General features: G+C 44.2%; 3 protein-coding genes across 3 annotated transcripts; 2 read left to right on the forward strand and 1 right to left on the reverse strand.

The window, feature by feature from the left end:
- The first annotated feature begins 458 nt into the window (after window positions 1-458).
- Window positions 459-8,585, forward strand: agk (acylglycerol kinase). The gene is given in 15 exon segments (XM_080002662.1): window positions 459-701; window positions 856-895; window positions 2,204-2,283; window positions 2,391-2,465; window positions 2,568-2,640; window positions 2,642-2,695; window positions 3,442-3,536; window positions 3,644-3,713; window positions 4,752-4,831; window positions 4,941-4,998; window positions 5,581-5,728; window positions 7,113-7,210; window positions 7,341-7,411; window positions 7,520-7,604; window positions 8,323-8,585. Coding segments are annotated over 15 exon segments (1,272 nt in total). The 5' UTR covers window positions 459-591; the 3' UTR covers window positions 8,458-8,585.
- A 162-nt stretch (window positions 8,586-8,747) lies between these two features.
- dennd11 (DENN domain containing 11) lies at window positions 8,748-17,078 on the reverse strand. Its single transcript, XM_080001936.1, has 9 exons — window positions 16,582-17,078; window positions 15,512-15,611; window positions 14,931-15,089; window positions 13,138-13,291; window positions 12,782-12,920; window positions 12,512-12,643; window positions 11,960-12,110; window positions 11,436-11,504; window positions 8,748-11,116 (listed from the first exon to the last, which is right to left on the reverse strand). Exons 1-9 carry the CDS (start codon window positions 16,958-16,960, stop codon window positions 10,921-10,923), a joined length of 1,479 nt encoding a protein of 492 aa, XP_079858062.1. The 5' UTR covers window positions 16,961-17,078; the 3' UTR covers window positions 8,748-10,920.
- Window positions 17,079-18,127: 1,049 nt separating this feature from the next.
- wee2 (WEE2 oocyte meiosis inhibiting kinase) lies at window positions 18,128-26,143 on the forward strand (the record flags this gene model as incomplete). Its single annotated transcript, XM_080002386.1, has 13 exons — window positions 18,128-18,394; window positions 19,107-19,324; window positions 21,951-22,101; window positions 22,552-22,577; window positions 22,791-22,848; window positions 23,386-23,555; window positions 24,019-24,140; window positions 24,246-24,392; window positions 24,521-24,628; window positions 24,732-24,817; window positions 25,379-25,549; window positions 25,670-25,818; window positions 25,978-26,143. The coding sequence occupies 13 exons, from the start codon at window positions 18,128-18,130 to the stop codon at window positions 26,141-26,143; spliced, it is 1,839 nt and encodes a 612-aa protein (XP_079858512.1).
- Between the last annotated feature and the right edge of the window lie 772 nt (window positions 26,144-26,915).

A 26,915-nucleotide genomic window follows, 5' to 3' on the forward strand; every position in this document is an offset into this window, starting at 1 on the left:
TCGTTGGAAATTTGGACAAGAAGCCGTGGTCTTGTGCCAGTGTGAAAACCAAATTAAATAGAACGTTTCAAAGTCAAGTCCTACTTTTAGAAAAACGCATTATAATTGAATGTACAAAAATATGCATGAGGGCAAGCCTTGCAATTTAAAAATAAATACAAGATAAGAAACATTCGCATCAGGCAGGGTCCTTCCCTTATCAATTCCCATGCTGGGAAATGTATTTTATAGTTTGAGATAACTGAAGACGCTCTAATAAAGTATGTTGGCAAGTGTCTCGAAGAGATTTTTGTATGAATAAAGTGACCAAATTTTAAAAATAGAATTCACAATCATGTCATTACAATTATACGTCTTGTTCATTGAAATTAATCAATTTCACTTTCGCACAGCAGTTATGAATGACAGGTGGAACTGCTGTTCTTCCTGGTGGAGACCCGGAGCACTATTCCCGTAACACCAAGATGTCCACGCTACTGGCAGTGGTCAATACGTGACCGCTATAGTAAAATAAAGACTAACTATGGCGCGGAAAATGGTGCTGGCGACACGATAACTTGTCATCAAAAGACTCGGTACATTTTAGGTGCAATGGCTCGTGTCGTCAAAGTGTTTCGGACGTTGCGTAATCATTGGAAGAAGTCCACATTGGCGGTGTGTGTGGTGTCCTACGGTGGATACTGGCTTTATGGTAAACACTGGTAAGCGTCTGCGTTTATCTTTAAACAAGTTATACAAATGTACGTCTTACTTGTTTTTTGTTTTTGTTGTTGTTGTTATTTTCTTCTTCCAAATCTTGAATCTTAACATCATATCCTCCTTAATAATTATTTTCTGTTTGTGGCCTCCTAATAGTGACAATCTGCTGCGACGAGAAGCTTGCTTAGTGGCCCGGGTAAGGCTGTTGTATTGTTTTTTTTTTTTATTTTGTTGGTGTCTCGTACACTTAATTGTTTTAAGCAATAACCCCAATAGGGTTTGTATCTAGGGTTCTTACCAGGTGCTCGAATTTCGCACGCGGAAATGTAAGTCCTGGAGTGCCTTGAACATAGCCCCCTTTTGTGTTGAAGTCCTTGAAAAGTCCTGAAGATTTGAGATATTAAAATTGATATTCCCTCTGGTTTTGCTCTTCAAAATCACTTTTACAACATAGTTGATGCCAGGAAATCAGCATGGCGGGAAATAGACGCTTATAATAACTAATACATCAACACACAACACAACATTTAAACCGCTGATGTTAATAATATTGATCATCTCATTCCAATGGCACCTGTCAAGAGGTGGGATATATTAGGCAGCAAGTGAACACTCAGTTCTTGAAGTTGATGTGTTGGAAGCAGGAAAAATGGGCAAGCGTAAGGACCTGAGCGGTTCACTACACACACTTGAACCATCACTTATCATGGTATAAGTTGACTAGATGCGCTGGCGCAGCGGCATGACGTGCAAGTAGTAAGTGCTGCTTCCACAGCTGCAGCTCCTCCGTCCACGTCAGTCGCGCAGGGTCCGCGCAGCATTTTTATTTTTTTGCGCAAGAGGTCTATTTTTTTTCAACTGGGTGCAGCTATGCAGACTTTTGAATGTAAACACAAAACAATCAGATTCTTTTGAACGGCTCTTTTGGAGGAATGAAGGGCACCGAGTCTCACTGGGTGATGAGCCGTTCTTTTTTTGGTCAAGTTTTACAGTTTTATGTTTTGTTGTTTGTTTAAGTTGCCGTCTCCTGCAACCGGCAAATGTTTCCCCCCTCTATGTAAGAGCCTATAGTCCTCCCTTAATGGGAGGTGCCCTGGCTCAAAAGGAGCGCACCCACTGTTACGTCAGGTTCACACAGTGAAGGCGCACACACTGCTCTGACTGTGAGGTTTTATTTCAACAACTTATTTTACTATTATTATTTATGTGTTTGAAAAATACTGATGATGCCTGTTCTATACAAAAATAACAAACTATAATGTACTGGTTTTATAATTGTTTTCATTGTGGAAAGTTTTTATATATGATTATTCTATTAATAATGAAATCATAATTATAAATATTATAATTAATATATTATAATTAAATATTATAATTATCGCCTCAATAGGTCAGAGCTGTTTTGGTGGCATGAGGGGGAGCTACACAATATTAGTAGTTATTTGTGGTGGTTGTAGTGTTTTGGCTGATCGGTGTGTATATATATTTTTCATTGCCTGATTAGGAATTTGGACGTCAACAGATCGCACCGCAGGAGAGGCTGAAGAAAGCCATTGTTATCCTGAACCCTGCAGCTTGCGCTGGGTAAGACTGAAAACTAATACACTGTAGGCGATTACAACTCTTTCCACCCTTTTGGACACTTTGCGGGGGAGGTTAACCTCTCTCACATTTCTCCCCGTTCCCTGCAGGAAAGCCAACAAACTGTTTGAAAAGAACGCTGCTCCCATCTTGCACCTGGCTGGTGTGGATTTCACCATAGTCAAGGTCAAAATGAAGTTGAAGTTTTTCCTGTTGAAACATACATTTGAGTCCTTTCTTTTTAAGTTGGACTGCCTCTGTGTTATATTATGATGGTTCCTCCGCAGGACCGACTATGAAGGTCAGGCCAAGAAGCTGATGGAGCTCATGGAGGAGACCGACATGCTGATTGTCGCCGGAGGGTGACGGCACTTTGCAGGAAGTCGTTACTGGTTTACTACGACGGCCAGATCAAGTACGAATATCGCTATTTCTCGCTCGCTCGCTCTATATATATATATATATATATATATATATATATATATATATATAGAGAGAGAGAGAGAGAGAGAGAGAGAGAGAGAGAGAGAGAGAGAGAGAGAGAGAGAGAGAGAGAGAGAGAGAGAGAGGAGAGAGAGAGAGAGAGAGAGAGAGAGAGAGAGGAGAGAGAGAAGAGAGAGAGAGAGAGAGAGAGAGAGAGAGAGAGAGAGAGAGAGAGAGAGAGAGAGAGAGAGCGAGCTATTTTTTGATTGCCATGGATTGTATAATAAATAAATATAAATTCCTTGTAATACCGTGCTCACAGTATGAATTTAGTTTGCAAAATTTTAAACTTAACTTGAATCCCTTGACTGTTGCCAGTCTCACCTCACCTCACCTTATGTTGCCATTTGGCCGTCTGCGCGGTAGCAGACAGCCAAATATTTGTAATAATCCACCCAGTGAGTAATTTTGCCAAGCACCGAGTTCCGCCAGAACTGCTTTAGCCAATATTTTATGACAACGTGCTTTACGTTATTTGCACCCACATGAGAGCAAGTTTAACGAAGCTGGAGGAACATGACTCTATCTATCTATCTATCTATCTGTATTTTATAACCTTTAAATAATTAAAATTTGAATAGATCTTAATCATTTATGAATTAATTAATTAATACATGTTCAGTTATTGTTTCTAACCTCATGATCCGTGTCGTTGATGGACATTCTTTGGATGTACAGGAACAAATCTCTAGAACCCCAATTGGTTTCATTCCACTAGGATCTCGCAACTCCCTCAGTCAGAGTCTTCATCTGCTGAGTGACAACAAGGTCAAGTAAGTCAGCATTTCACTAATAGGTGTCCTGTCAATGTTTCCACCGGATATTCACCGATTTTGTCATTTGAAAGCAATTCCTCTAAAACCTTTTTTATTGCTTTCAGGCACATTACCTTAGCGACGTTGTCAATTCTAAAGGGGGAGACGGTACCTTTGGATGTGCTACAGATCAAGGTGAGGCAAAGGGCTGCATTTACCTTTTGACAACTAATTGTGACACTGTATAGTTACAGTTCATTGGTTTGATTCTTTTTTTTTTATTATTAACGAATGAAGTAATCAAAATAACAGTATTGTCGGGGTACTGAATCCAGGTACTCCTCACTTAACGACCTGCCTGTTTAACGCCCGTTGGGACTTATGAACAGCTCTCTGACCAGTCTGTATTGTACGCTGTGTACAATACTGCGGCGTCTCAGCGTCAAGCATCTCATCGCGCATCACCCTTTATATACTATATATATTATATACACTATATATATTATATTATACTATGTACACTATATATACTATATACACTATATATGCTATATACACACTATATATACTTTATACACTATATATACTATATATTCTATATATACTATATATTCTATATCCACTATATAAATGGTATACATTATATACACTGTATACATCTCATCACCCCATCACCCCATCTCTTTCCCGCAGTTTGTCAGTATTCACTACGCTAGCGTTCGTAATGGCCACGCCCCCTTACCGTGCAATAACATGGGTCCTCGCTTAACGACCAATTTGCTTAACAACCTGATCCTAGGAACGGAACTTGGTCGTTAAGTCAGGAGTACCTGTAGTACACATGCGGGTAGTGATAATGCTGCATGGGAAGTGATTTTAGATTTTAGTAGTTTTAGATTTGACAAATGTTTCAGATAAATATTACACTTTGGTAAAATGTACGGCTATTGTAGTTAACCAACCTGCCACAATTGCATCTCATAAGCACCAACATTTCAAGTTATCCTGTTTAGCTTTAAGTTAAGTTTGATATATTTCAATTTAAATACAACCTGGTAGATAATAAAAGTTAATCGATAAAAGTCTTTAGACTATCCATCTATCGATCCATACATCCATCCATCCATCTATCTATCTATCTGATTGATTTAGATTTCTATGTCTTGGTATATAAACCCCAAGAATCCACTATGGCATCCATACGTCTCTGATTCTGAGTCTTTATTCTTCCAGGGAGAGAAGGAGCAGCCAGTGTTTGCTCTGACGGGCCTGCGTTGGGGCGCTTTCAGAGATGCTGCTGCCACCATCAGCAAGTGAGAATTGAGCCAGCATGTTGGCCAGCAAACCCTGATATGGCGTGATTCCTCCTCCCCCTTCTAAAACGAGTTGCTGGTGTAAACACAGTGGTTTTGTTCTCTGCAGATACTGGTACCTTGGACCGCTGAAGATCAAAGCCGCACATTGGTTTAGCACTTTGAGGGTGAGCCATGCCGTCGCTTCTGCATGGAAATACCAAAGAAACCACAGCTCTTTTACATATGGCCAAAAGTATGTGGACAACCGAACAGCGTGGGCGCTTGCATTGGCTGCGATATCAGCCTCGTGTGCATGCGGCTGCTCTGCTGTAGATTGCCAGGTCATGAACGACCAACAGTTCTCATGCTGGCGTTGCTTCCAAAGGCTGTTTGGAACTCAGTAGTGAGTGTTGCAACCGAGGACAGACGGATGAGAACTTATGGTTGACCGGGGCAGTTCTAGCAGGGTAGAAAAATTATGAACCGATTGGTTGGAAAAGAGGCATCATATGACAGTGCCGCGTTGAGTCAAGTCACTGAGCTCTTAAGTACAACCTATTCTACTGCAAATGTTTGTCTAAGGAGATACCATGGCTGTTTGTTTGATTTTGTGTGTGGGTGTGGCTGAAATAGCCAGCTCCATTAATATGGAGGGGTGTCCACATGCTTTATGTGATCTCTCACTGGAATTTCATTTCTCATCTTAAATTGTGTTCTGAATTATGCCGTTTGTCCTACAATGTTGACCTTCCTTCATGTGGTCTCAGGAGTGGCCCCAGGACCGTGACGCCTCTGTGTCGTGCCTGGCCCCCAGCCTCCGGCCCCTGGACCTGCCCACAGAGAGGCCCCCGAGGCCCCACCTGCTGCACCGCATCATCCGCCGACTGAAAAACTACTGGAATCCACCGGTAGAAGGTAACCGTTTTATGCATGTGTTAAGGGCCCTTATACATTTTAGACATAACGCTCAGGGGGCGGTTTCGCGGGCACAGCCTAATCTTAAACCTAGACATGTGTGACTCGGCAACGGACACAGAGGGTTTCTATCTATTTATTTATTTATTTATTTATTTATTTATTTCAATTAGGAAACAGAGGAAAACAAATGCATCTAAAATAAATGCACACTTTGTTTTTATGTGTTTTGTGTGGAGTTTGGACTCAGGGAATGGAAACGCGCAAGTGGTCCGGAGATCGCTCCTTCCCCATGCGTACTACATGATCGGGACAGGCCCTAAACTCAGTTGTTCAAAACTTTAGTGTACGTGTTTATTTTCATAACAGCAGGGAAGTGAGCTCCGATCACAGGTAATTAGCCGAGATGCATGTGGAGACGCAGTCTAATGCCAGCTGAGAAAAGACCTACTTCGAGCTGTCCACTTTTGATCGGATCACCCAGGACGCATGTTAAGGGCCTTAGACTAAATCACACTGTTATGCAGGACTAATTGAAATGGCTCTTCTCAGTCATGGTTTAAAATTGTCTTAGACTTGCCCTAGTCTTGGCTTTAAAAAGATTAGATTAGAGCTAATCTCGGTTTAAGAAGTAACAGAACGTTTGCATTGCTGATACGCCAACGTTCTACAACTTCCTCTCGAGTGGTGGATCGAGATGAGTTTGCAAAAAAACATTGCGAAAGACTGAAACGCTATGAATAAGAAAAATCATTTTATTTACAAGCGCCATACATAGTAAGCTGGTGGAATTTAAGTGTCCCTGTTCCCTGTTTGTGTCGTCACACATGGAGTTCGCTTGCAGCTCCAGAGCAACGGGACTGAATCGTGTCATGAATTGTGTCTGAATCGTTTATTTTAGTCACCAAAGTTTCAAAAGTTGATGAAATCACTCTGACAGACATGCAGTGTTTAAGCTGATTGGATGGGACCATGTTGCTGGGAACTTCCCACACAATGTGATGTCCAGCAATGCTCTAACTTTCAGGATAAAGTAATAACACGCAACAAGTGTGTCGGCTCTCATAGCGATCTCTCCACATGTAATTCTGCGCGTCACCAGGACTTGGAAAAACGAAATTCACAGAGTCACATCATTACATCAGCCGATGCTGCGTTCAACGGAAACTCGGAAAATTGTAACTCATCCTAGTAGAAATGCTGTCAAGACAAGCGACAGCACAAACTGATCCTACGTGGCAACTCGTAAATTTGTAATCGGTGCCGATACGAAGTGAAGAGTGTTTTACGGGAACTCAGAAAACTGTAATTCGTATCTAAGACGTCTAATCTCGACCCTGTGTATTGCGGTCTTCAGCTATATTTAAATGTTCTTTTTGCACAGAACCCCCAAAAGTGGAGGAGCCAGAGAAGTGGGAGGAGCAGCAGCTCTCCACTCTGGAGCTTTTCATTCAGACGCACAACAAAAACCCCATGGAGAAAGTGAGTCCAGAAAGAATGTTGATTGTGAAAATATTATGTTTTATTGGTACCACTTGAAACTTCAGCGTTATCCGTCCTCGTACTGATACGATTCACAAGTTTTGTTGCCCCCCCCCCCCCCCCCCATCAGCGTCTTAATGACTCTCTGATGATCTGCGCCGAACCCAAGGACCTGACCGTGGGAGAGTTCATCACTGTGGGGTCAGTAGTCTTGTTCTACAAACACACACACCTGCCCACTCTTCATTTTTTTTATGTATTATTTTATGTGTGTTTTTTTTTATACGCTGTGTGTTTCCTTTATGATAGGGATTTAAAAGAAGAGGATCCAACGTTTTTTACCAAGCATTCTACCACATTGGAGGCTGGTGCTTGTGAACTAAAGCTACCAGAGGTGAGTGGCTCCCAAAAATGACTAGAATTCAGTGAACTCAAGACCAATAATCCATCTGAGGAATGATTGTGATACTCTATGGTCTAAATTGATGACCCAAATCTGAAAAAGAGAATAATATTAACCTATTTTTATTAAATGCATTTTCCTTGTTTGCTTTTGTGTTGCTATTTGACGGCCTTCTATTAATGTAAAGCACTTTGAGTTGCATTTTGTGTATGAAATGTGCTCTACAAGATGGTGATTATTATTATTATTATTATTATTATTATTATTATTGTATACAGGGTTCTAACAGGTGCTTGAATTTCATCCTCAGAAATGTTAGTACTGGAATACCTTGAAAATAGCCACCTTTTGTGCTGAAGTACTTGAAAAGTCTTTGGACAAACACGATCTTTGAAAACCTGGGATATTGCCCTGGTTTTGTTATTCAAACTGTAAAGTAATAAAATATTTCCAGAATCGCTTTTACGACAGATGCTGCCAGGAAAAATATTGAAAATCAATATTTATTTTCACGTGAAGTCCTTCAAAATGAAAAACTAGGGCTCAGAGAAAGTACTTGGAAGTCCTTGAATTTCATTTTGTAATGCCAGAATGAACCCTGTGTATAATAATCATGAAAGAGGAAGAAAAAAAAACATTGTGCCTGTTTAAAGTTTTTTATTTTTATTTTTTTAATGTGTTTCTCATGCTGTACTCTATAACCCTGTAGGACATAAGCGGCTTCTACAACATTGACAACGAGGAGTATGAAGCCATGCCCGTCGAGGTGAGACTGTTGCCACGGAAACTGCGTTTTTTCATCAGCGCAGAGCGCCGGGAGCAGCTACTCGCACAGGCTCTGTGATGGACTGAATAAGAAGCAACAGAATCAATATATCAAGTCAATTTCATAAGCCATGAACCATGTTTACTAATATCATTCATTATAGCGCAACTCAATAGATCTCAACGTATATGCCCATTTCAAAATAAAAGCTCAAAAAAACTTTGCTTTTCCACTTTCTCCAGTTAAGGAACTCACACAAACCAAACTTCCTCACAATAAGTCACAAAACACTTGCACAGTTTGCAAGAACATCGTTTATTGTTTTACAATGGTACTGTTGGATCCACTGGCATGAAATCAAGAGTGGCTTACGTGTACATCACAAATGTCTCCTTCACGGTTGTAAGTGTAGATTGAGTTTTAACAGCTATGGTGAGTACAGTCCGTTTTATTGTCATGGTGAAAAATACAATCAAGGACGAAATGCTTAAAGTGTGTGTGTGTGTGTGTGTGTGTGTGTGTGTGTGTGTGAGAGAGATGCTGGCTGTTGACATTCAGTGGGGTGACAGACTGTACAAACATAACGCTTTAAATTTGCTAGCGCTGGTACATGCCTGTGGACGATGCCACAAAGAAGGAATTTCACACTGTGCGCTCGTGTTGTGTACATTCCCTTCTCTCTCTCTCCCTCCGCTTCACATACACCTAAAAACAAACACAAATTTCCTGTCGTAGTCGAGTGTGTGCACGGGACGACGTGGGCAATCTTAAAATCAAAGACCAACCCCCACACTCAGTAGTCCCGAGGAGGATCCACTTACATTTCCCTAAAGCCCCGTGGAGCACGGGTGATTCAACCAGTGTCCTTTACCTTCTCGTAACAATCGGTTAAGGAATAAGCGCAGCTGCAATTGTTAAAAAACAAGACCAGCCCGTGGGATCAGCGCCTAACATTCATTATTATCAAATAAGACAAAACTATAAATTTGGGACTTGATAACGAGGTGGATTGTAGCCAGTGATGCTTTCTAAAAAAAAAACTAAAAAAAAAAACTAAAAAAAAAACACAAAAATTTAACGGTTCTCAAGCCAGTTCCACTGAATGCGATGAAAGAGGGAGAGGGGCGGGTAACAGGGGCAGACAGGGCCTTTCTGTGTGTGTATGGATGGGGGTAGGGGTATGACATCATCGCATCCCACCGCACAAAGGGGTCTTTGTCACGCAGACCGATGAGCTCAGACCAGACACGGTCCCTCCAATCAACAACAAATTGACGACGGCTCGAAGGGGGGATCCATAATCTGCACGCGCACACACACACTACACACCATCAATCAATAGACAGTGACTACGAGTCCTCGTTTGTGAGAAAACACAGAGCAATAAACACGATAGCAAAATTAGTGTTAATTAAAAAAAAAAGTGTTGAATAAGAAAATATCATCGTCATATAGTGGGGATATGGTGCAGCATTCGTGATAACTTGGCGTCACATCCGTCCATTGACGAGTCAAAAGTCCTCGCGCCAGTCACAGTAAATCAAGGTTAAAACTCGATGCTACAACGAAATAAACGTACAAAAGCGACTTCTCCAGTGCAGGCCGAATCGTGCAGGGTTCCCCCCCCCCCACGTTACCGGCGTCGAGTCAGCGAAGCCGCTAGGCGAACGACAGTTCATCTCGGCTCTTTCAAGGTGCGATCATGGACGACGTATTTAAAACATCCTGGACTTCTTCTTGTCAGCCAGCCCTAAGAAACACTCACTCTTGTTGGAACCTCAACGCCCAATTTTCACGGTTCATTTCTTCATAAACAAGCATACGCTATTATCTTACAGATAGATAAATAATTTCAACATTTTCCCACATTTCATATTGCTTCCTTTTTTTCTTAAAAGGTGAAACGGAGACACTTGCCATTTCTGAAAGTACATTGAATTGCTTTTTCCATTGACAAAACAGAAAACATCAACAGAGGCCTCACAAAACATCTTTAAGCGTGGGCGCTGCGGGACCATGTTATTTTTCAACGCGTTTGCTTCAGTGAACACACAGACGACGGAGCTTTCCCCGGCGACGTATATGGAACCGCAGAGAGCTTCTTCTCTGCGACTCCGTCAATCTTCTTCAGACGAGCGGGCGGGCGGCAACAGAGTCGCCGTCTCCTTCCGTGGCAATGGCGGGGAGACAGCGCAAGGCACAAACACAAGTATCCCGAGTGAGACGAGTGCGGGTGGGAAGCGGACGCCCCAGAGAGAGGAAGGCGGGACCGGAGGTGAAGAAGCCGGTGAGCTGTGTCCTTGGCCACTGTGGGTCCATTTAGAAGTCGCCGTCATTATTACTTAGATGCACAACAATGGCCAGATGATGCACAGAGAGAAAGAAGACCAGGGGAATGACAAGAGATGGACTTTCCAGGGTCGAGGCAGTGTCTTTTGTGTCATAGGGCTGTGGGCCTGGAAGGCACAAATATACAGCACGCACACACGCACACGCACACACACACACACACACACGCGCACACACACACACGCGCGCCCTTCAGGTGCAGCAGGGGTTCTCTATAACCAGCGTGACGTCGATGCCGTACACGTCTAGGAGGTCGAGCAGGAAGCTGCGGTCACCCTGGGGGTCCAGGCCCATGGCGTGCACGTGCTCCGTCGTCAGCGTGGGGTCGGCGCTCGCCGCCACCTCCGTCAGGGTCTGGAAGATGCGGTTGTTGAGCTCCATGAAGAACCTTGGGAGGAAGCGGAGAGGATTCAGATGGATAGTTGACAGGTCTCCAGCCTCCTTAAGTTGAATGATGCTATTATGAAGTGGATAGGATGGATGATGGATAGGTAGGTAGAGAGACGGAAACACAGATGAGAGAGAGACGGATAGAGAGAGAGAGAGAGAGATGGAAAGATAGATATAGATAGAGAGAAAGACAGAAGGATAGATGGGATAGACAGAGAGATATAGAAAAACAATAGGCACTAATAATAAGTGGATGGAGGAGGCTGTTGCTAGTTCAACGTTATTGCAGCCTCTGGACGTCCTCTTTAAAAACTCACAATATGAAGAGGTCCTCCTCACTGGACATGCAGTCTCCATCCACCTCCTGGGTGTAGAGAAGCATTTGCCTGAAAAGACCGAAATCAACACTGTTGGCTCTCTAATAACCTAGTGAGTACATAGCAATAATTTACAGTTTTTTCCCCTACATACCCATACCAATAATTTGCATTTAGATTATGTATATTTCTATATATTTGACTATTTCTGTTTTGTATTTTTATTTCATTATGTTTTTATTATTTAATTGTATTATCTTTTTTCTCTTTTTAATGGTAATATATATTTTGTAATGCTAAATGCCTATCTCACATGAGCCCTTATGTGTATTTTAATGAAGTAAAGGTGTTTTCCAACTCCCATCACTTTCCATGGTTGGTCATGGTTAATATGTCCACCATGAGAAAATCATCGTGACAGTGGTCTTTGGTCAGGGTCAATTACTGCATGTACATTGTGCTGTCGGGAGGTGCATCTAAAAGTTGATTTCACAGTGAAAGGTAAAACATTTATTTTTATATACCTCTGTTCGCTCAGTTTGGAGTACTTCTCCTTGTCCGCCGCGTTCAATCGCAGCAGCGACTGCAAGCTGTTCCTGTGGGTCTTCACGTTCTGATTGTCCACGTAGACGTCGTACAGATTCTTCTTCTCCTCGAAGATCTTCTCTGTGGTGCCTACACGCGCACACGCGAATGACATGAATGATTCCCACCTTTCAGAACAGACGCAGCCCCTATTAAAGCCTGAGTTCTTTGAGACGCATGTGAATGGTCATTAACAGGCCTAACAACAATATTTCAGAGAAGGATATAAGCCTGATGTCAATGCAATTAATAAAATGGTGACCTATGAAATTACAGCATCAAGGACTGACACAGAAGGGTCTCAACAGCAAAAATAAGCTACTGTACAATATGGCTGTTGAAAGACTCCACTATGGACCCCCCCTCTCACAATAACCTAAGATCAAATTAAAGATGCACGAGTCCCATTAAGTGGCGGAGCAGCCTATAACTCAGCCCTCAAGGCATGGCGGCTATGACACCCATAACCTGTAATGTATTCAACAACTCACAGGCCACGTAGGACACCTCGGTCTCCAAGGTGACGATGTCAGCTATGTTGATGTAGAAGAACGGCCGAAGCTCGGGCACGGCAACTCCAACCCCGGGCAGGGAGATGTTGGCCAGGCAGCAGCAGCAGTACACTGAGGAGATACCAATACTCATTACATTTGGGCTATGCCATTACGATTTTTTGGATAAGCAGAAAAGTGGATACTGGATATACACTGGAGAAGAAGCCATGAGTGATTGATTTGAAGACGTGCGGTTGAGCCCCTGACCTCTGTAGCAGACCACGCCCATGGGTGGAGGGGAGAAGATGAGGATGCGTTTCCTAAGCAGCGCAAATTTCCACAGCACCAGGATCTGCTCGCCGAAAAAACGAATGAACTGGGACATGCAGCCTGCGGGGTGGGTGATCTGCAGGAGGGGAAAAACAAATACAGAAATTAGGAAATCGATGCTTTGTGGACTCTTTCCATATTAGTATAAATGTCTTATATACTATTGGTATATCATTAATATTCCACCCTCCACCCTGAGCGCATAGCGCAGTCAAGAGCAGTCATCAATTCACAAAAAAAAAGGTTCATAAAGGGAGTTTTGGGGGATTTTCCACCTCCACGTGTACACTCACCTTCATTTCCGGGTGCATGCAGCGATTGATGGTGGTCACACTCCAGGTGGGGCAGACGGTGACCAGCCCGTTGCCGACCGGGGGAAGGACGGCCTTCTTATCCTCGTAGAAGGCTTCCAGGGGAGAGTACTGTCCAGGGCAATTGAGCTGGTGTCTAAAAAGGATAGGTAGAAAAAAACCACCAAAAACCCTTACTCGAGTTCAGTAAACCGCTACTGCAGAGCTAGGGGTGATGAGGAAAATGACTCCAGTATGAGTCTATAAACAACGTACAAAAAACCCGCCAACTGCTCAAGTTATTACTTATTGAGTTACTTTTCTCCAACCACTGTGTATTTGGAGGAAAGAAATCATTTTTGAGTTAAAATTGGCTATGACCCATTTGTAAATAAATGATGCGTAGCTTGCGGAGCTTTGTTCTGTCAGACAACTTGACGGCGCCCCATGCCTCCAAGCCCATAATGGGCGCAGCATCAACTAATCTCTCCTGCTTTACCTGCTTTGCTGCCTGCTCGCTTGCCTCCTGCATTGCCGCTTGGCAACTGCTCCGTTAACCGAACCGCATTTAATCAAGGCCATAGAAATGCTTTGCATTGACTGAATCTCGAAATTAAATATTTTAAAACATTTTCTGACAGTCTCTATGGGTACATGTTAAAATACTTCAATCTTTAATGAGTAGGGTAGCAATAACTGGTTACTTTCCATCTTACACTACATAATTTGGCAGGGGCTGTTCAGAGTGACCAACAAAAAGTGCATTTTGTTGGTATTCATACAGTATATTGTATATAATTTATAGAAACATCATGTATATTACTGCTTGCTGCATGGCCTGAATTTCCCCTACAGGGGATCAATAAAGTACAGTCTAATCTTATCGCTCTTAACTTATCCCAGTCACAGCCGGCTGAATGTTCTTCAGGAATAAGTAACATTATTAGAGTTGGAGATCTTTTCCCCCTGCTACTTCTAATACTTCCTCACTTTAAAAACGGCGGCGTTGTCATTTCGACTTCGCCAAGGAGGGCTTTGTGTGAGGACTGAGGCAGAAGGTAGGCGCGGAGCCTGTCAAGCTTTTTCTTCCAGTCCAATGCTTTACACGCCATCGCAAAAAACGGGAGAGCTCCTGTGACGACTCCGGGAGCCGAGGCTCAGGGGGCATGTTTAATAGATGAGAGAACTAAAAAAAATTTTAAAAATAAACAATGTGTGTGGGGAGAAGATGGGAAGCGGAAGATCAACACAAGGGTGTGAAAAGTTAACAAATGGATGAAGGTCGACAGATAAAGGACGGGTGCGGATGTGTGGGGTTGGTCGAAAAACAACGCGGCTTCCTATGATCGCAGGGTCACATGTTCATTTCATTGACAGGAAACAGGGCGATGAGTCATCATAGTGAGCACCTACAAAAAACGGCAATGGGTCTGGATGTTGACGCTAAGGACTATAAAGACGACCGTCATATTCATATTCACTGGGATGCGGTACTTGTATGTGACAGCGTGCATTCTGACATTACAGAATGAAATTCAAGGCCTTTCCAGTATTTAAAAAATATATAATATAATCTTCATCTGATTGTCTTGTATTTATATTAGTATATCCATTTATCTATATATCAATCTCATTGCGATCTACTCTTATAAATGTCAATTTACAACCATGCTGGATCACCTTCTTAATAATCGAGGCAAACTCCCGCACTCGTAAATGTGCGAGCTTCCACGCTACAGCACAGAAGCCACCACTATACGCAAATACACACACACACTTGTTGCCGGGCAGCTTACCTGACTTGATTCTCCAGGAACTGCATGTAGCGGTAAAGCACGGTATAGGATGGAGACAGGATACCCACGGACTTCATCCTCGCTCCCCGCTCCAGCTCACTCTCCACCGGAATGTTGGCAAAGCACGCCAGTCCAAAGTAGGAGCCTTTCCGAAAGTATCTAGAAGGCAGAATAGATATATATATTTTTTAAAAGCTAGAGGTGAATACATTGAGTCAGCAGCGTCTAAGCCCGCTTCACATCGAATGCGTAATCGTATGCGCCAGTCGGATCCTCCCCCTAACGGCTGTTGGATGAACTTCGTCTGAGTTTTGCGTCTCAAAATGTCAGGGAAAATGGGAGAACTGCTTTTACTTTTCCCTCAGAACCACAGAGAGTAGTTTGCTGAGCTGGAAATTTCCCATTTTCCATGAATGACAGTTCAAACTCCCTTTAAATCGTGTTTGCAGAGTGCGGAAAAAAATACACACAATTCACTTATATCGTCGTATTCGGTGTGAAGCAGGCTTAAGAGTGACACGGCGATCCAGTGACACGTCAATAAATAAGAGATTTGGACAGAAGGGTGGGGTCGTGCTTACATAAAGTCGTTGGAGATCCGGTGGGAGCCGCTGGCTATCGACTTGAATTCAACTCCATCTAGATTCATGTCGTGAGGCAAGCACCATTCCACCATGTTGCCTGCCATTCAAACCAGATTGAAGATTCTTTATTAGTAACATGCATGCATCAACCATGCACGGTGCAGTGAATTAACCACAATAATATAATTATTTATTGTATATTTTCACATTATTCCTATAACGCCAATTCTCTTGGTTATATTTTTTTATTCTATTGTTTTATCACTATTGCCTATTTGATGAGAGCTGCTGTAATGCTGGAATTTTCCTCCGGGGACGAATAAAATATGTGTTTATCCATCTACCTATCTAAAGGCTAAACTCCAAAGGCTGTGCAAACACAGTAGGTAGAACAGTTATAATATCATGTAAATCTGAAAGATGATACACACACACAGAAATATATAGCAAAAAAATATATGCGTATATGAATATGTGTATATCCATGTACATTCTGTTTTCCCCCACTTCCCTTTGACCTATATTTGTTGGCTATTTTTCGGCCACACTTTCCTGTATTCTTATTATTTACTACTTATATACTATATTTTATGATGCCATTTATTGTTGATTAAATGATGTCAAGTTTTATCATTGAAGTTTATTTTAGTACCTGAAAAGCGCCATACGAATAAAATGCATTATTACTATGAATTATTATTATTATTATGATGACTAGCATCAGAATTATTTTGTATAGTGACGCACAGGTAAATGTACAGTGAGAATGACGACGCATACACTTTCACTTTGACTAACCCTGGCCACTTCTCTAACTTTTTATGTGAGTCAAACATAGTCGAGAAGTTAGTTTAAAACAGAGGAATGTAAGAATAAAGAAAAAGTGAATGCGTTGGGCGATGTCTCATAATAACACAGGGCGGTCGCACATGTCATCCCGCTGCTCCTGCGGAAGACACGGACCCGCGTTTGGATGCGACGAGGTAAGACAAGGCTCCGTGCAGCGTCATCCACCCCACTCCCCCCCGGCTTCCATTAAACCCACATTACGACAAGTCAGAACACACCTGATCTGGTGTCAAACGTCACGACAAACACGGCCACGATCTGGTCCTTCTCCTCCCACTGCTCCTTCCCCGGGAGGACGGGGAAAGCCCGATCGGCGGCGCCGTAGGAAGGCGGCGGTACGCCCCACCCGGGCCCAGGGCGCTCGCTCCGCTGGCGGGCCCGCCTGGCGTCCCTGCCGCCGGCGGCGGCGGCCGTGGCGGGGGCGGCGGTTCCGTTCGGACCCCGCGGGCCGCGGGTGGTCCAGCCGGTGCCCGCCTGTCGGGGCGGTTTCCCTGGAGCGCTTTCCTTCGCGGTCGGCGGGGGGGCCGCCGGCGCGGGTGCGGGCGGCGGGACCTCCTCCCAGTCCAGCAGCCGAGCGCAGTCCGACTGCTCGACCATGGCGCAGCGGAGGATTCCGAGAAAGTGGGGCGAATTGACGCGACAAGTCCCGGCGAAACGTCCAGACGTCCAGCTGCGCTTATTGGGACAGACCGCGCGGGGAACAGAGCATGGCTGCCCGCCTCGTAGGTTTTCGGGGTTATTTTGTAAGCGTGTCACATCCACAGTCGGCGGCGCTGCCCCGCCTGTCCCCGCCAGCTCCGGCTCCGGCTCCAGCTCCGGCGCCTGTGTTTTGGTGACGACACACACTTCCGCTCGCTTGGGATTCATCCATTTTTCACACCGGCCCATATTTGGACGGAGCGCTGGAATTTTTCCCTGTAAAAATAAAAAAAATAAAAAAAAAAATGAAATGAATGAATGAATGAATTTGACGTGTTTGGAGATGCACAGATGACGTTCTTCATCCTTGTCCCCGCAAACGAACGTTATAGCGACGACCCACTGGCATCTGAATGTTTGTCATTCTCGCTATAATGTTTGTTTTTTTTTGTATTCCGATCAATACAAACAAATAAATACATTTTTAAAGTGACGACTTCACAATGTGTGCAATTGTACGTAGTATCGCATTTTGTATATTCTGTATATTTTATATTTCTGACACGGTCATTTATTTTCTATTTTTCTTTTTTTGTAGTTTGGGCTCATTGACACTTTTTATCGTTATTTTTTTTACTTCACTTTTCATTGCATTTTATTTTATTGTTATTTTTAATCTCCCCCTTTTTAAATTCTCCTCCTCTTTTTAAATGTTACTTTTGTTCCTTTGGTGCGCATGTACCACAAGCCCAGCAGAACAAACTCCCAAACTATTGTCAAGTACCTGGTGGAATGAATTGATTCCGATTCTGACCATATGCAATTGGAAATTGCACCTTTGGAATCGCTGGTGAATAATTTCTCGCTCGGCCAATCGGAGGGCCGGATCGTGGCACAGGCGACAGGTGATTACTTCACCCGGAAGTCATTAGCATACGTAGCGCGAAATTCAAACGTGTGGCTGCGAGACAGTCGAGTGGATTGTGAGTATTGTTGTCATTTGACCGAACCCCCCAAAAAAAAGAAAATAAATAATAATAATAATACAATTTGTTCGAGCGATGAAAATCAGATGTGGAATTTGAAGGCGCGCTGTCCAAAATCTTTGGAAACCAGGCCCCGAACATGGCTTCGGTGTTTGACGGGATCGTCCAGCAGCTGGACTTCTCTGGCTTCGGCGACGAGGGGAGCAGCAGCAGCAGCGACGACAGTTCGGACTACGGCGGCCCTAGACTCTCCACCATCCAGAGTCCCGGCTCTGCGTGCCGGACCCCCAGGGCGGTGCGCCACCGTAGGAGTGTCACCAAGTCGGTGTCGCTGGAGTCGTCCGACCCAATACCTTATACCGCCTGGAAACAGCTGCGGCTCTGTGACTCCCCGAACACGCCCAAGGTGAAGTATGAACGGGGGCATTGCGCCGCTGGCGGCCATGAGGACATGTTTATCATGTTTATCGTGGTCACCTGTGGTCGGGGAGCGTCTCATTCAACGGTGTTCAAACTGTGGGGCGCGCCCTCCCGGTGTGACGCGGAGGAATTGCAAGGGGGTTGCGAGAAAATGGGGAAAAAATACAAAAATAGGAGCCTTTACTATATCTTTTAAGCACTAGTTTGTCACGACTAATTACATTTGATTAGATATTTTTGTTCAAAGCTAAATCTAATTGGATGATAGTTTATATGTGTGTGTGTGTGTGTGTGTGTGTGTGTGTGTGTGTGTGTCACCAACTGCTGTGTTTGTTGGCTGTACAATATTGGGGGTGCACTGGGAAATATTAGATCGGGAAGGACGGAGTCGGAGGGAGAGAAAAGGGTCGTTCTTTCCGTCCGTTCATTGAAAATACTAAAATGTTTCTATAATTTTTTTTTCATTAGTATTACACCTTTCTGCCCCATTAAGCCTGTGTGAATAGGCAGTAAAAGCCACAAAACAATGGGACTGCTCGACCCGGGAAACTACGAGCGACGTTAGTTGCTTTGATTTGTTCTCATCAAGTCCTTGAAATCCCAGGGAGGAGGGCTCGGCAATTATTGTTTGTTTGAATGCCACCGTTCTGATTCATGGAAAAATAACTCCCATATACTCTTTCTCCCTCTGCATATAGAGTCTGCTGTCCAAGTCGTCCCAGCCTCGCTCCAGCAGTAAGGTGGGCTACACTCTAAGCTTCACCTCGGCTGGTGCAGACCCATCCCTGTCTCGCAGCCACGCACCTTCCGTTAACGTCAACCCATTCACCCCAAACACCCTTTCTGCGGGCAGCCAGCACCAAAAGAGGAAGAACTGGGGAAGTGATGATGACTATGATGATTATTATCCAGACAGGTAACAAATTTGTGGAGTAGAATATTTATATCCTGCTCGAATGGCAATCCTTATTATGCTATTCAGTGAAAACTGGGCCCAAGGATTATGACAGGAATCCAACCAGTGGTGAAAGAAGTATTCAGACTTTTTACTTCAGTGAAAGTACAAATACCTAGACTCTTTATTCCACGTGAAAGTACCACATCCACATTTCTACTTGATTTAAAGCATATACAGTAATTACTTGCTCTTAAATGTACTTAAAGTATTAACTGGATGTGTAATATCCAGTGTCCTGATACAACAAAGCCTATAAATATGCCATAACGTTCAAGATTCAAGATTTTTTATTTGTCACATACATGTACATACTTTCATACATATATGCAGTGAAATGTAATGCAACGCACCCGGTGATAGCACACAATATGTCCTAGGAAAAAAAGAAATAAAAGTAAAAAATTCCTTTCTAATACTGACTCCTAAAACGTAATACAGTAAGTTGAATACTTATAGAATAAGAAAAAATATATAGAATTAAATACAATAAAAATAAAATGAAATAAAGTGGAATAGATAGAGGGAATATGCCTATGTATATACAGATATGTGCAATTAACGTACTACCGTACCTCTTACAATTCACAGTTTGTCATTAGAATCTGAATTATAATGACAAATTATAAATTTGGGTTACCTGTCACACAAGATCCAAACTCCGGGCTTGGGGCAAGGCCCAAATAATGAATATAAGGGATAAAATGCTTCTCAAAATGGACAAAGCTGTACAGGTACACCTGCTAATGCTTCTGGACACATCTTCGGTGATGGTCCTGGAATCATCAGGTGTTTTGGGTCTTTCAACAACATACATCCTCCTCCAGGTGACCCAGCTGAGGCTGATCAGACCCCAGCTTGTGTCCAGATGCCTAGCTAACTAATTTGCCCCCCCCCCCCCATGGCTCTCCATCTTGAGGCTCCCTCTGCCCCTTCGGTGGTGTTTTGGATGACTCTCCTCTTCCTCACTCCTTCAATGCCCAAACAACCGGTTCTATACAGAGATCAGGCAGCAAAGCCCCTGCATCCAACCTCTCTCTGGAGACACCTTGCTCTCCATCTGGCTTGCTGACAGTCACTGACCAGCCCCTCGTACTTGGCTAACTTCCTTTGGAAGACCTCTTCCAAACGGTCTTCCCAGGGGACCGTTCGCCCGTGGTGGACTTGGACAGGAGAACAATGTCTGGTCTCAAGGTGGTGGTCACAATGTGGTTGGTGAACTTCAGTTGCTGCTCAAGGTCCACCAACAGCCACCAGTCCCTTGCAGAGGCCAGGATACCTGCGGATGTTTGTTAGGTGGGTTTTGGCTGCTCCCAAACTCGAAGGTGATGGACTGCTTTGAGGGGTGGGAAAGCTTGGCCCACTCAACTCCTGCGGCGTTGGCTTCAGGGATGACCCGCAGTACCTGGTCATACCTCAGTCGGTACAGTCGCTCTCCCAGTGCCTTCGAGCAGCAGCTCAGGATGTGCCTCCAGGGTTCCGCGCTTGGAGCCCAGTGGACACGCTGGTTTCTCTCTGCCTTGCCCAATGTGTTTGAGGGGCTGGGAAGCACATTATACTCCGCCTGGATGAGGAACTTGATCCAGTGTGGTTCAGCTTTCCACAGTTAAGCCCACGTGACCTTCCTTTGGATCGCGTTCTCCCATCTCAACCAAGCACCCTGTTGCCTCATACCCACCATCCTGCAGGAGCTCTCCTCCTCGACTGCTGTTCTCAACTCCTCCTGGACTACGCAATGTGTTTCCTTCTCTTTGGTGCTGTCAACATGGGGAGATTAAGAGGATCCCAGTTCAGCTCTGCCTCATGCCACCACTCCCACCAGTATGTTGTGACGCAGTCTTAACTCTGCTTGCAGAATAGTTTCCTCTGCTCTTCACTTCCTGCCAGTCCTCACCCCAATACTGGCTTTGGCCACCTTCGGCTCGCTTGACTCTCTGTATTGCAACAGCTCCTTGGCTCTCGTCACCTTGAACTCCTCTTCCAAGGACTTGAGTTGCAGTTTGTTGCAGTGTCCAGAGAGTGCAATGCTGCTTAGGCTCCTTGATAGTCCCAGCCATCTTCTGAGGTGGTTGCTGACGTTCGTCTCCAAGGTCTCAACTCTCGAGATTGGCACTTCATAGATGAGGAGTGGCCAAAGGATTCTGGGAAGAATGCCATGTTGATACCGCCATGCTTTAACCTTCTCTTTTGGGCCAGGTTGGTCCACTGATTTCAGCCAGCCGTCCAACTCCATGCAAGTTGACTGGATGGAGGCGGCATCCCTAAGTTTGCTGTCAAACACCTTGCCACCACCTTTCCTCTTCTCAGTACCATTGATCACCCATTGGGGCCTCTGCGCTCTGGTTCGCCGTACTTTGTTAGCATATTCATGGCAAGGGAGAACAGGATCTCGGAGATGGAGAGGCCCGTGATTATCCTGACATTGATCTTCTGCCAGCTTGATGTAACTGCTCGGGAAGAGGCTCTCCCGCTGAAGTTGCTGTAGTAGTCAGCGACGGGGTCTCTGATTCTGCTGGGGACATGACGTTTTGACAGTGTGAGCTGCACCAGCTTGTGTGGTATTGAGCCGTATGCGCTTACATGCCAGGTCGAGCCACAACACCGACAGATTGCCCCCGTTCTCTCTGGCCTCTCAGATGAGCGGCGCTACCGCACCGGTGTGCTCCAGGCTTCCTGCCATTCCCGAGACGCCTCCCTTCTGGGCCGATGTGTCGATGAAGCTGTTCTTTGCTAGGAAGGTGCACAACCGGGACACAAAAAAAAAAAAAAATTTTTTTAAAAAGCTGTTCCAAAGACTGAATCCAACCATCTTGTAGTGCCTCGGGTTAAGCACGTGAGGAAGTCTCCCACCATGCCCTCGGGCAACTGTGTGTGTGTGTGTGTGTGTGTGTGTGTGTGTGTGTGTGTGTGTGTGTGTGTGTGTGTGTGTGTGTGTGTGTGTGTGTGTGTGTGTGTGTGTGTGTGTGTGTGTGTGTGTGTGTGTGTGTGTGTGTGTGTGTCAGGCGACTTTGCTGTGTGGCCCATTCCTCTCAGTTGCCTTATTGAACGAAACAAAAAAAGCACCATGCATAACGGGGGCACTCTCTGTCCCCCCCCCCCCATCACTTAATAGTCCCGGTTTGGGGGTTTCAAAATGTGGTCACCCTCGCGTAACCCTAAGTGTGATTGTTGAGATGGTGTGCCGATAGTTACCAATAAACTCCCACTGTTCATCGTGAGATTTTGGCTGCGCTCGAGTTATTTTTTCTTTATTCTTTCCGATGAGCGAGGATAACAACATAGTTGATTTGCCTGCGTAGTTTCCTGTTCAGTGTTTGCTTTTTTGGGAACTCCTGAGTAACGACATTCCATTCAGACTGTATGAAGAGGTTGTGTGGGGGCTCTGCCGCCTCGTGAGATTGACGGCAAAAAATCTCCTCCTCCTCAGATTCAAACACAGCCTGACGTCGTCTGAGGAGGATGACGAAGCATTTCTCCCGCCAAAGGTACATCTATTATTATCATCATCATCATCATCATCATCACCATCGCTGCCTTCTGTTGAATTTGTTTCCCTCTTACGTACTCTGAGCAGGGTTCTCGTCGTCATGCTTTGTCATCCCTTGGCCGCCTCCGCAGTTCCTCTCTCCAAAATTAAAACGCTGCTATTTATGCTTTCTTCTGGGCTTTCTCTCGGGAAATCTCGAAAGAACAAAGCACGCAGCCCGTTAGCCTGCCAGGCGCTGCCACAGTGAGAGACACGTCAGTTGGAAACAAGTGCTTTCGGCTATTATTAAAAAAAATAAAATAAAATGTTTTAATTCAGTTTATTTATATTTGATTTCACTATTTAACATCTTTTCAACAGGTGTGTGGATTTGTTATTCGAGATGTGTATGTATGCTGTGTACTGTTAAATAAATCAATACATTTAAAAATGTAGGCTTATTGTCAGTCTTCCGTTTTACTATTCAAATTCCTAAGGTTTATTTTATGTGATGTATTTATATTATACGCTTATATTTTCCCCGTGTGTTTGGCAGCGGCAGGCCATCAGAGCCTTCATGCTGTCACGGTACGAGAGCGAGTTCCTGGAGTTGGAGCACATCGGCGTGGGGGAGTTCGGAGCCGTGTTCAAATGCGTGAAGAGGCTGGACGGCTGCTTCTACGCCATCAAGCGCCTTCGCCGACCCCTGGCGGGCTCTGCCAACGAGTGAGTCAGCGCCGTGGTTGAGTTTTATAGCAAGCTGTTTGAGCTTTTATTCAATTTTTTTTTAAATTTTCTTTCTTTTTCGATTGAACTCGTCGTAAATGTACACCTTGATATTGTTGTGCTGTTGAATAAGGGCGACCACAGTTATTTTACTTGCTTTATTACCAATGTACACATCAATCAGCTCCAGTAATCACGTCTCATCCTCCAGAGCCAATCGACCTAATCTCATTATCGTTAAATCAAATCAAGTATATTACAGATATAAATGACAACAAACGCACTGCTGATATCAAAAATGTGTTTTTTTTGTTTTTTGTGTAAGTGTACATTTACAACTAGTTAAATCAGAATGTCTACTAGTTTGGAAAAAGAATAAACGCTCCATCGGCCTGCCGATGAAGAATGAATGAAACACTTTTTTTTTTTTAATAATCAGGAACTCCCTATTGTTTCCTGACAGACAGCTGGCCTTAAAGGAAGTCTACGCGCACGCAGTTCTCGGGCATCATCCGCACGTCGTCCGCTATTATTCGGCGTGGGCTGAAGATGATCACATGATTATTCAGAATGAGTATTGTGATGGTGCGTTGCAAATGCTACTGGGGGAGGGGGGGGTCAAAATATGTCTTGGTAAACCAGGTTGAATATGATTGTTGAGATATCTATCTGTACTTGTGGTTAACCCAGGTGGGAGTCTCTCCGATGCCATCTTGAAGAAAGACGCACAGGGGGAGCAGTTCTCCGAGTCAGGACTGAAGGATCTCCTGCTTCAAGTCTCCTGTGGCCTTAAATACATCCACAGCTCCGGCCTTGTGCACCTTGACATAAAACCCGGTAAATAGCATTTTCTTATTTTTGGGGAATTTTCTCGAGCACTCTTTTCGACTTTAACGCTCAGGCTTTGTAATACGCCCACACGCACACTCTGCATTTTACTTTTTTTTTTTTTTTTTTTTTTGAAGGCAACATCTTCATCTGCCAGCAAGGCAGCACCAGAACAGGCCTCGAAGGAGAGAGTGAGGAGGAGGAGGAGGACGGCAGCTCCACAGTAGGCGTCGTCTACAAAATTGGTATGCCACTTCCGTTTCCTGAGTTGTTATTTTTTTTGTCTTATTTCCTTGATTGTTCTGGATCATTGACTTGTCGTTCCCCACCGCGTGATGTTTTCCGCAGGGGACTTGGGCCATGTGACGTCCATTGGCAGTCCTTGGGTGGAAGAGGGCGACAGCCGTTTTCTCGCAAGTGAGATTTTGCACGAGGTAAACCGGCCTATCTGCTGTCTGAGTAATTCACTGCTTCACTCTTTGAGTGCCCGATTCGATTAAAAAAAAACCCCAAAAAAAACCCAGCTTCCAGCCTGTGATGGTTTGAGACTGGACATCAGTCCCCCTGTATGAAATACAAAATCCAGCTTCACACCGAATGCCTATCCGCATCAGACAGTCGGATACTCCTCTAGTGGCCATCGGATTAACTGCGTAATGAGTTTGGCGTCATAAAATAGGAGAGATCAGAAAGTACTTTGCTCAGCTAGACATTAACCATGTTCCATGAATGAGTTTAAAATTCCTTTTTTGTATAGTATTTGTAAAGTGTGAACAAAAATAAAAAATGCTCACAATACCCTACAAAAAGAGATTTATTGATAGTGTATTGAAGTAACATCCAGTGTTGAGGTTAATAATGTAATTATTTGATATATGACTTATTTACTTAGTTTTAAGCCCAATTCAAATATTAAAAAAAAAACGATATCACTTCCGGCCGAAACTCGTCGCGTGAGAATTGAACGCCATCTTGATTCTGCTTCTGATTTGCAGGACTACAGCAATCTCCCTAAGGCGGACATCTTTGCCCTGGGTCTTACCGTGTTCCTTGCGGCCGGAGCGCCGCCTCTGCCCCCAAACGGAGACGAGTGGCACAGCCTCCGAAAGGGTCGGTCACCAAGCCTGCCGCAGGAGCTCTCTCCTCCCTTCAGCCGTCTGCTTGAGGTACTTTTATTTGGGAGGGGGGGGGGGACTGTAATTTAAGTTGTAAAGTTCTCTTTAATGTTCCTGCTTAATGAGAATGTGTCTGTAAAGATATCTCATCGGATCTGTCTGTGTTTTCAGTCGCTGCTGGACCCTGAGCCGACGAGGCGTCCGTCTGCATGGACGCTGTGCAAGCACCCCGTCCTGCAGAAGGAGAAGACCGGGAGACTGGCAGCTCAGCTGCGCAAAGAGCTCAACGTGGAGAAGTTCAAGAGCGCCATGCTTGAGAAGTGAGAAGGGATAACGTGGGATGGTTTTATCCATGTCCTCCAATCACAGTTTACAGGGTTAAGCCGCACAGAGGTTTCATATTATTATATATTATTATTACTTTCACATAAGAGACATTTCAGTCTGCAGAATAATCCCATTATTTTCCTTTTCCGTAGGGAGCTAGAGGAGGCACGTTTGGCAGCTCTGCCTCCGCTGCAGGCCCTTCCCCCAGGGCTGCAGCCGCCCACCAAGATGGGCTCTCTACCCAGAGCAGGAAGGAGGCTCGTGGGTAGGAAAACGGCGCGATCCATGAGCTTTAACTGCCTGGGCTCCATATTCTGATCATACCACCAGTCAGGATTATTATGATATTCAGGCTCCCCCGTGCGGCCAACTTTTGTATTACTTTTTGTTGTCACCCCCTCAAATGAACAGGAGAATAACCTCTTTTGGGGCTTTCACTGAGTAAACCGCTGGCACTGGTGCCAAAAAGGCTCAAATGTCTGTTTTTAATTTTATTTTTCGGGATTCTAGTATTAAAAGCTTTTTAAGGGGGGGGTTGTTGTTGTTGCCGTAACAGCTCCTGATGAGTAAACAAGCTTTAAGTTTTTTTAACTGTGTAAATAAATTTTTTAAATTTGTTTTAATCTAACAACTTTCCAGTTTTTGAGTTAACTGTGGCTGTTTTTGCACCTGTTTATTGTGTAGGAGAGGGGCACTGCAAAGGTTGAGGTGGTGGAGGAGGCAATATGTCACAAGGGGGATTTCCATGGCATGATTCCTCAGCTTAACTGTATCTGTGACGAGTCTGTTTCACTGACTACAAGAATTCCAGCCACAATTGTTTAATCATGGCCATACTGTGCTTTTATTATTCAGAACAGACACACAAAATAACCTTAATCAAAATGTATTTAATAGTGTTTTCACCGTAAACAAGTCACGGTATGGCATGTTTATTTGTATAGCACATGTCATACACGAGGGCAATCCAAAGTGAGTTGCATAAAATAAAATACATTATGTTCTTGTGAATGTTTTGAGCCTGCATTTAAAAATAGTAGGCATTGGCTAAAGAAATGCTGCTTCTCCTTGATTTGTCTCAGCTCTAGAT

The sequence above is a fragment of the Zeus faber genome (genome assembly GCF_960531495.2).
Source record: "Zeus faber genome assembly, chromosome: 6".
In the NCBI taxonomy this organism is placed as follows: Eukaryota; Metazoa; Chordata; class Actinopteri; order Zeiformes; family Zeidae; genus Zeus; species Zeus faber.

Excerpts from the sequence above, each read along its gene's own strand:
- dennd11 (XM_080001936.1), bottom strand. The coding sequence starts at position 16,960 with ATGGTCGAGCAGTCGGACTGCGCTCGGCTGCTGGACTGGGAGGAGGTC. Across the intron at positions 15,612-16,581 it reads GACGTTTGACACCAGATCAG|GCAACATGGTGGAATGGTGC; the intron begins GTGTGTTCTGAC and ends TTTGAATGGCAG. Across the intron at positions 11,117-11,435 it reads GAGGAGGACCTCTTCATATT|GTTCTTCATGGAGCTCAACA; the intron begins GTGAGTTTTTAA and ends CTTCCTCCCAAG.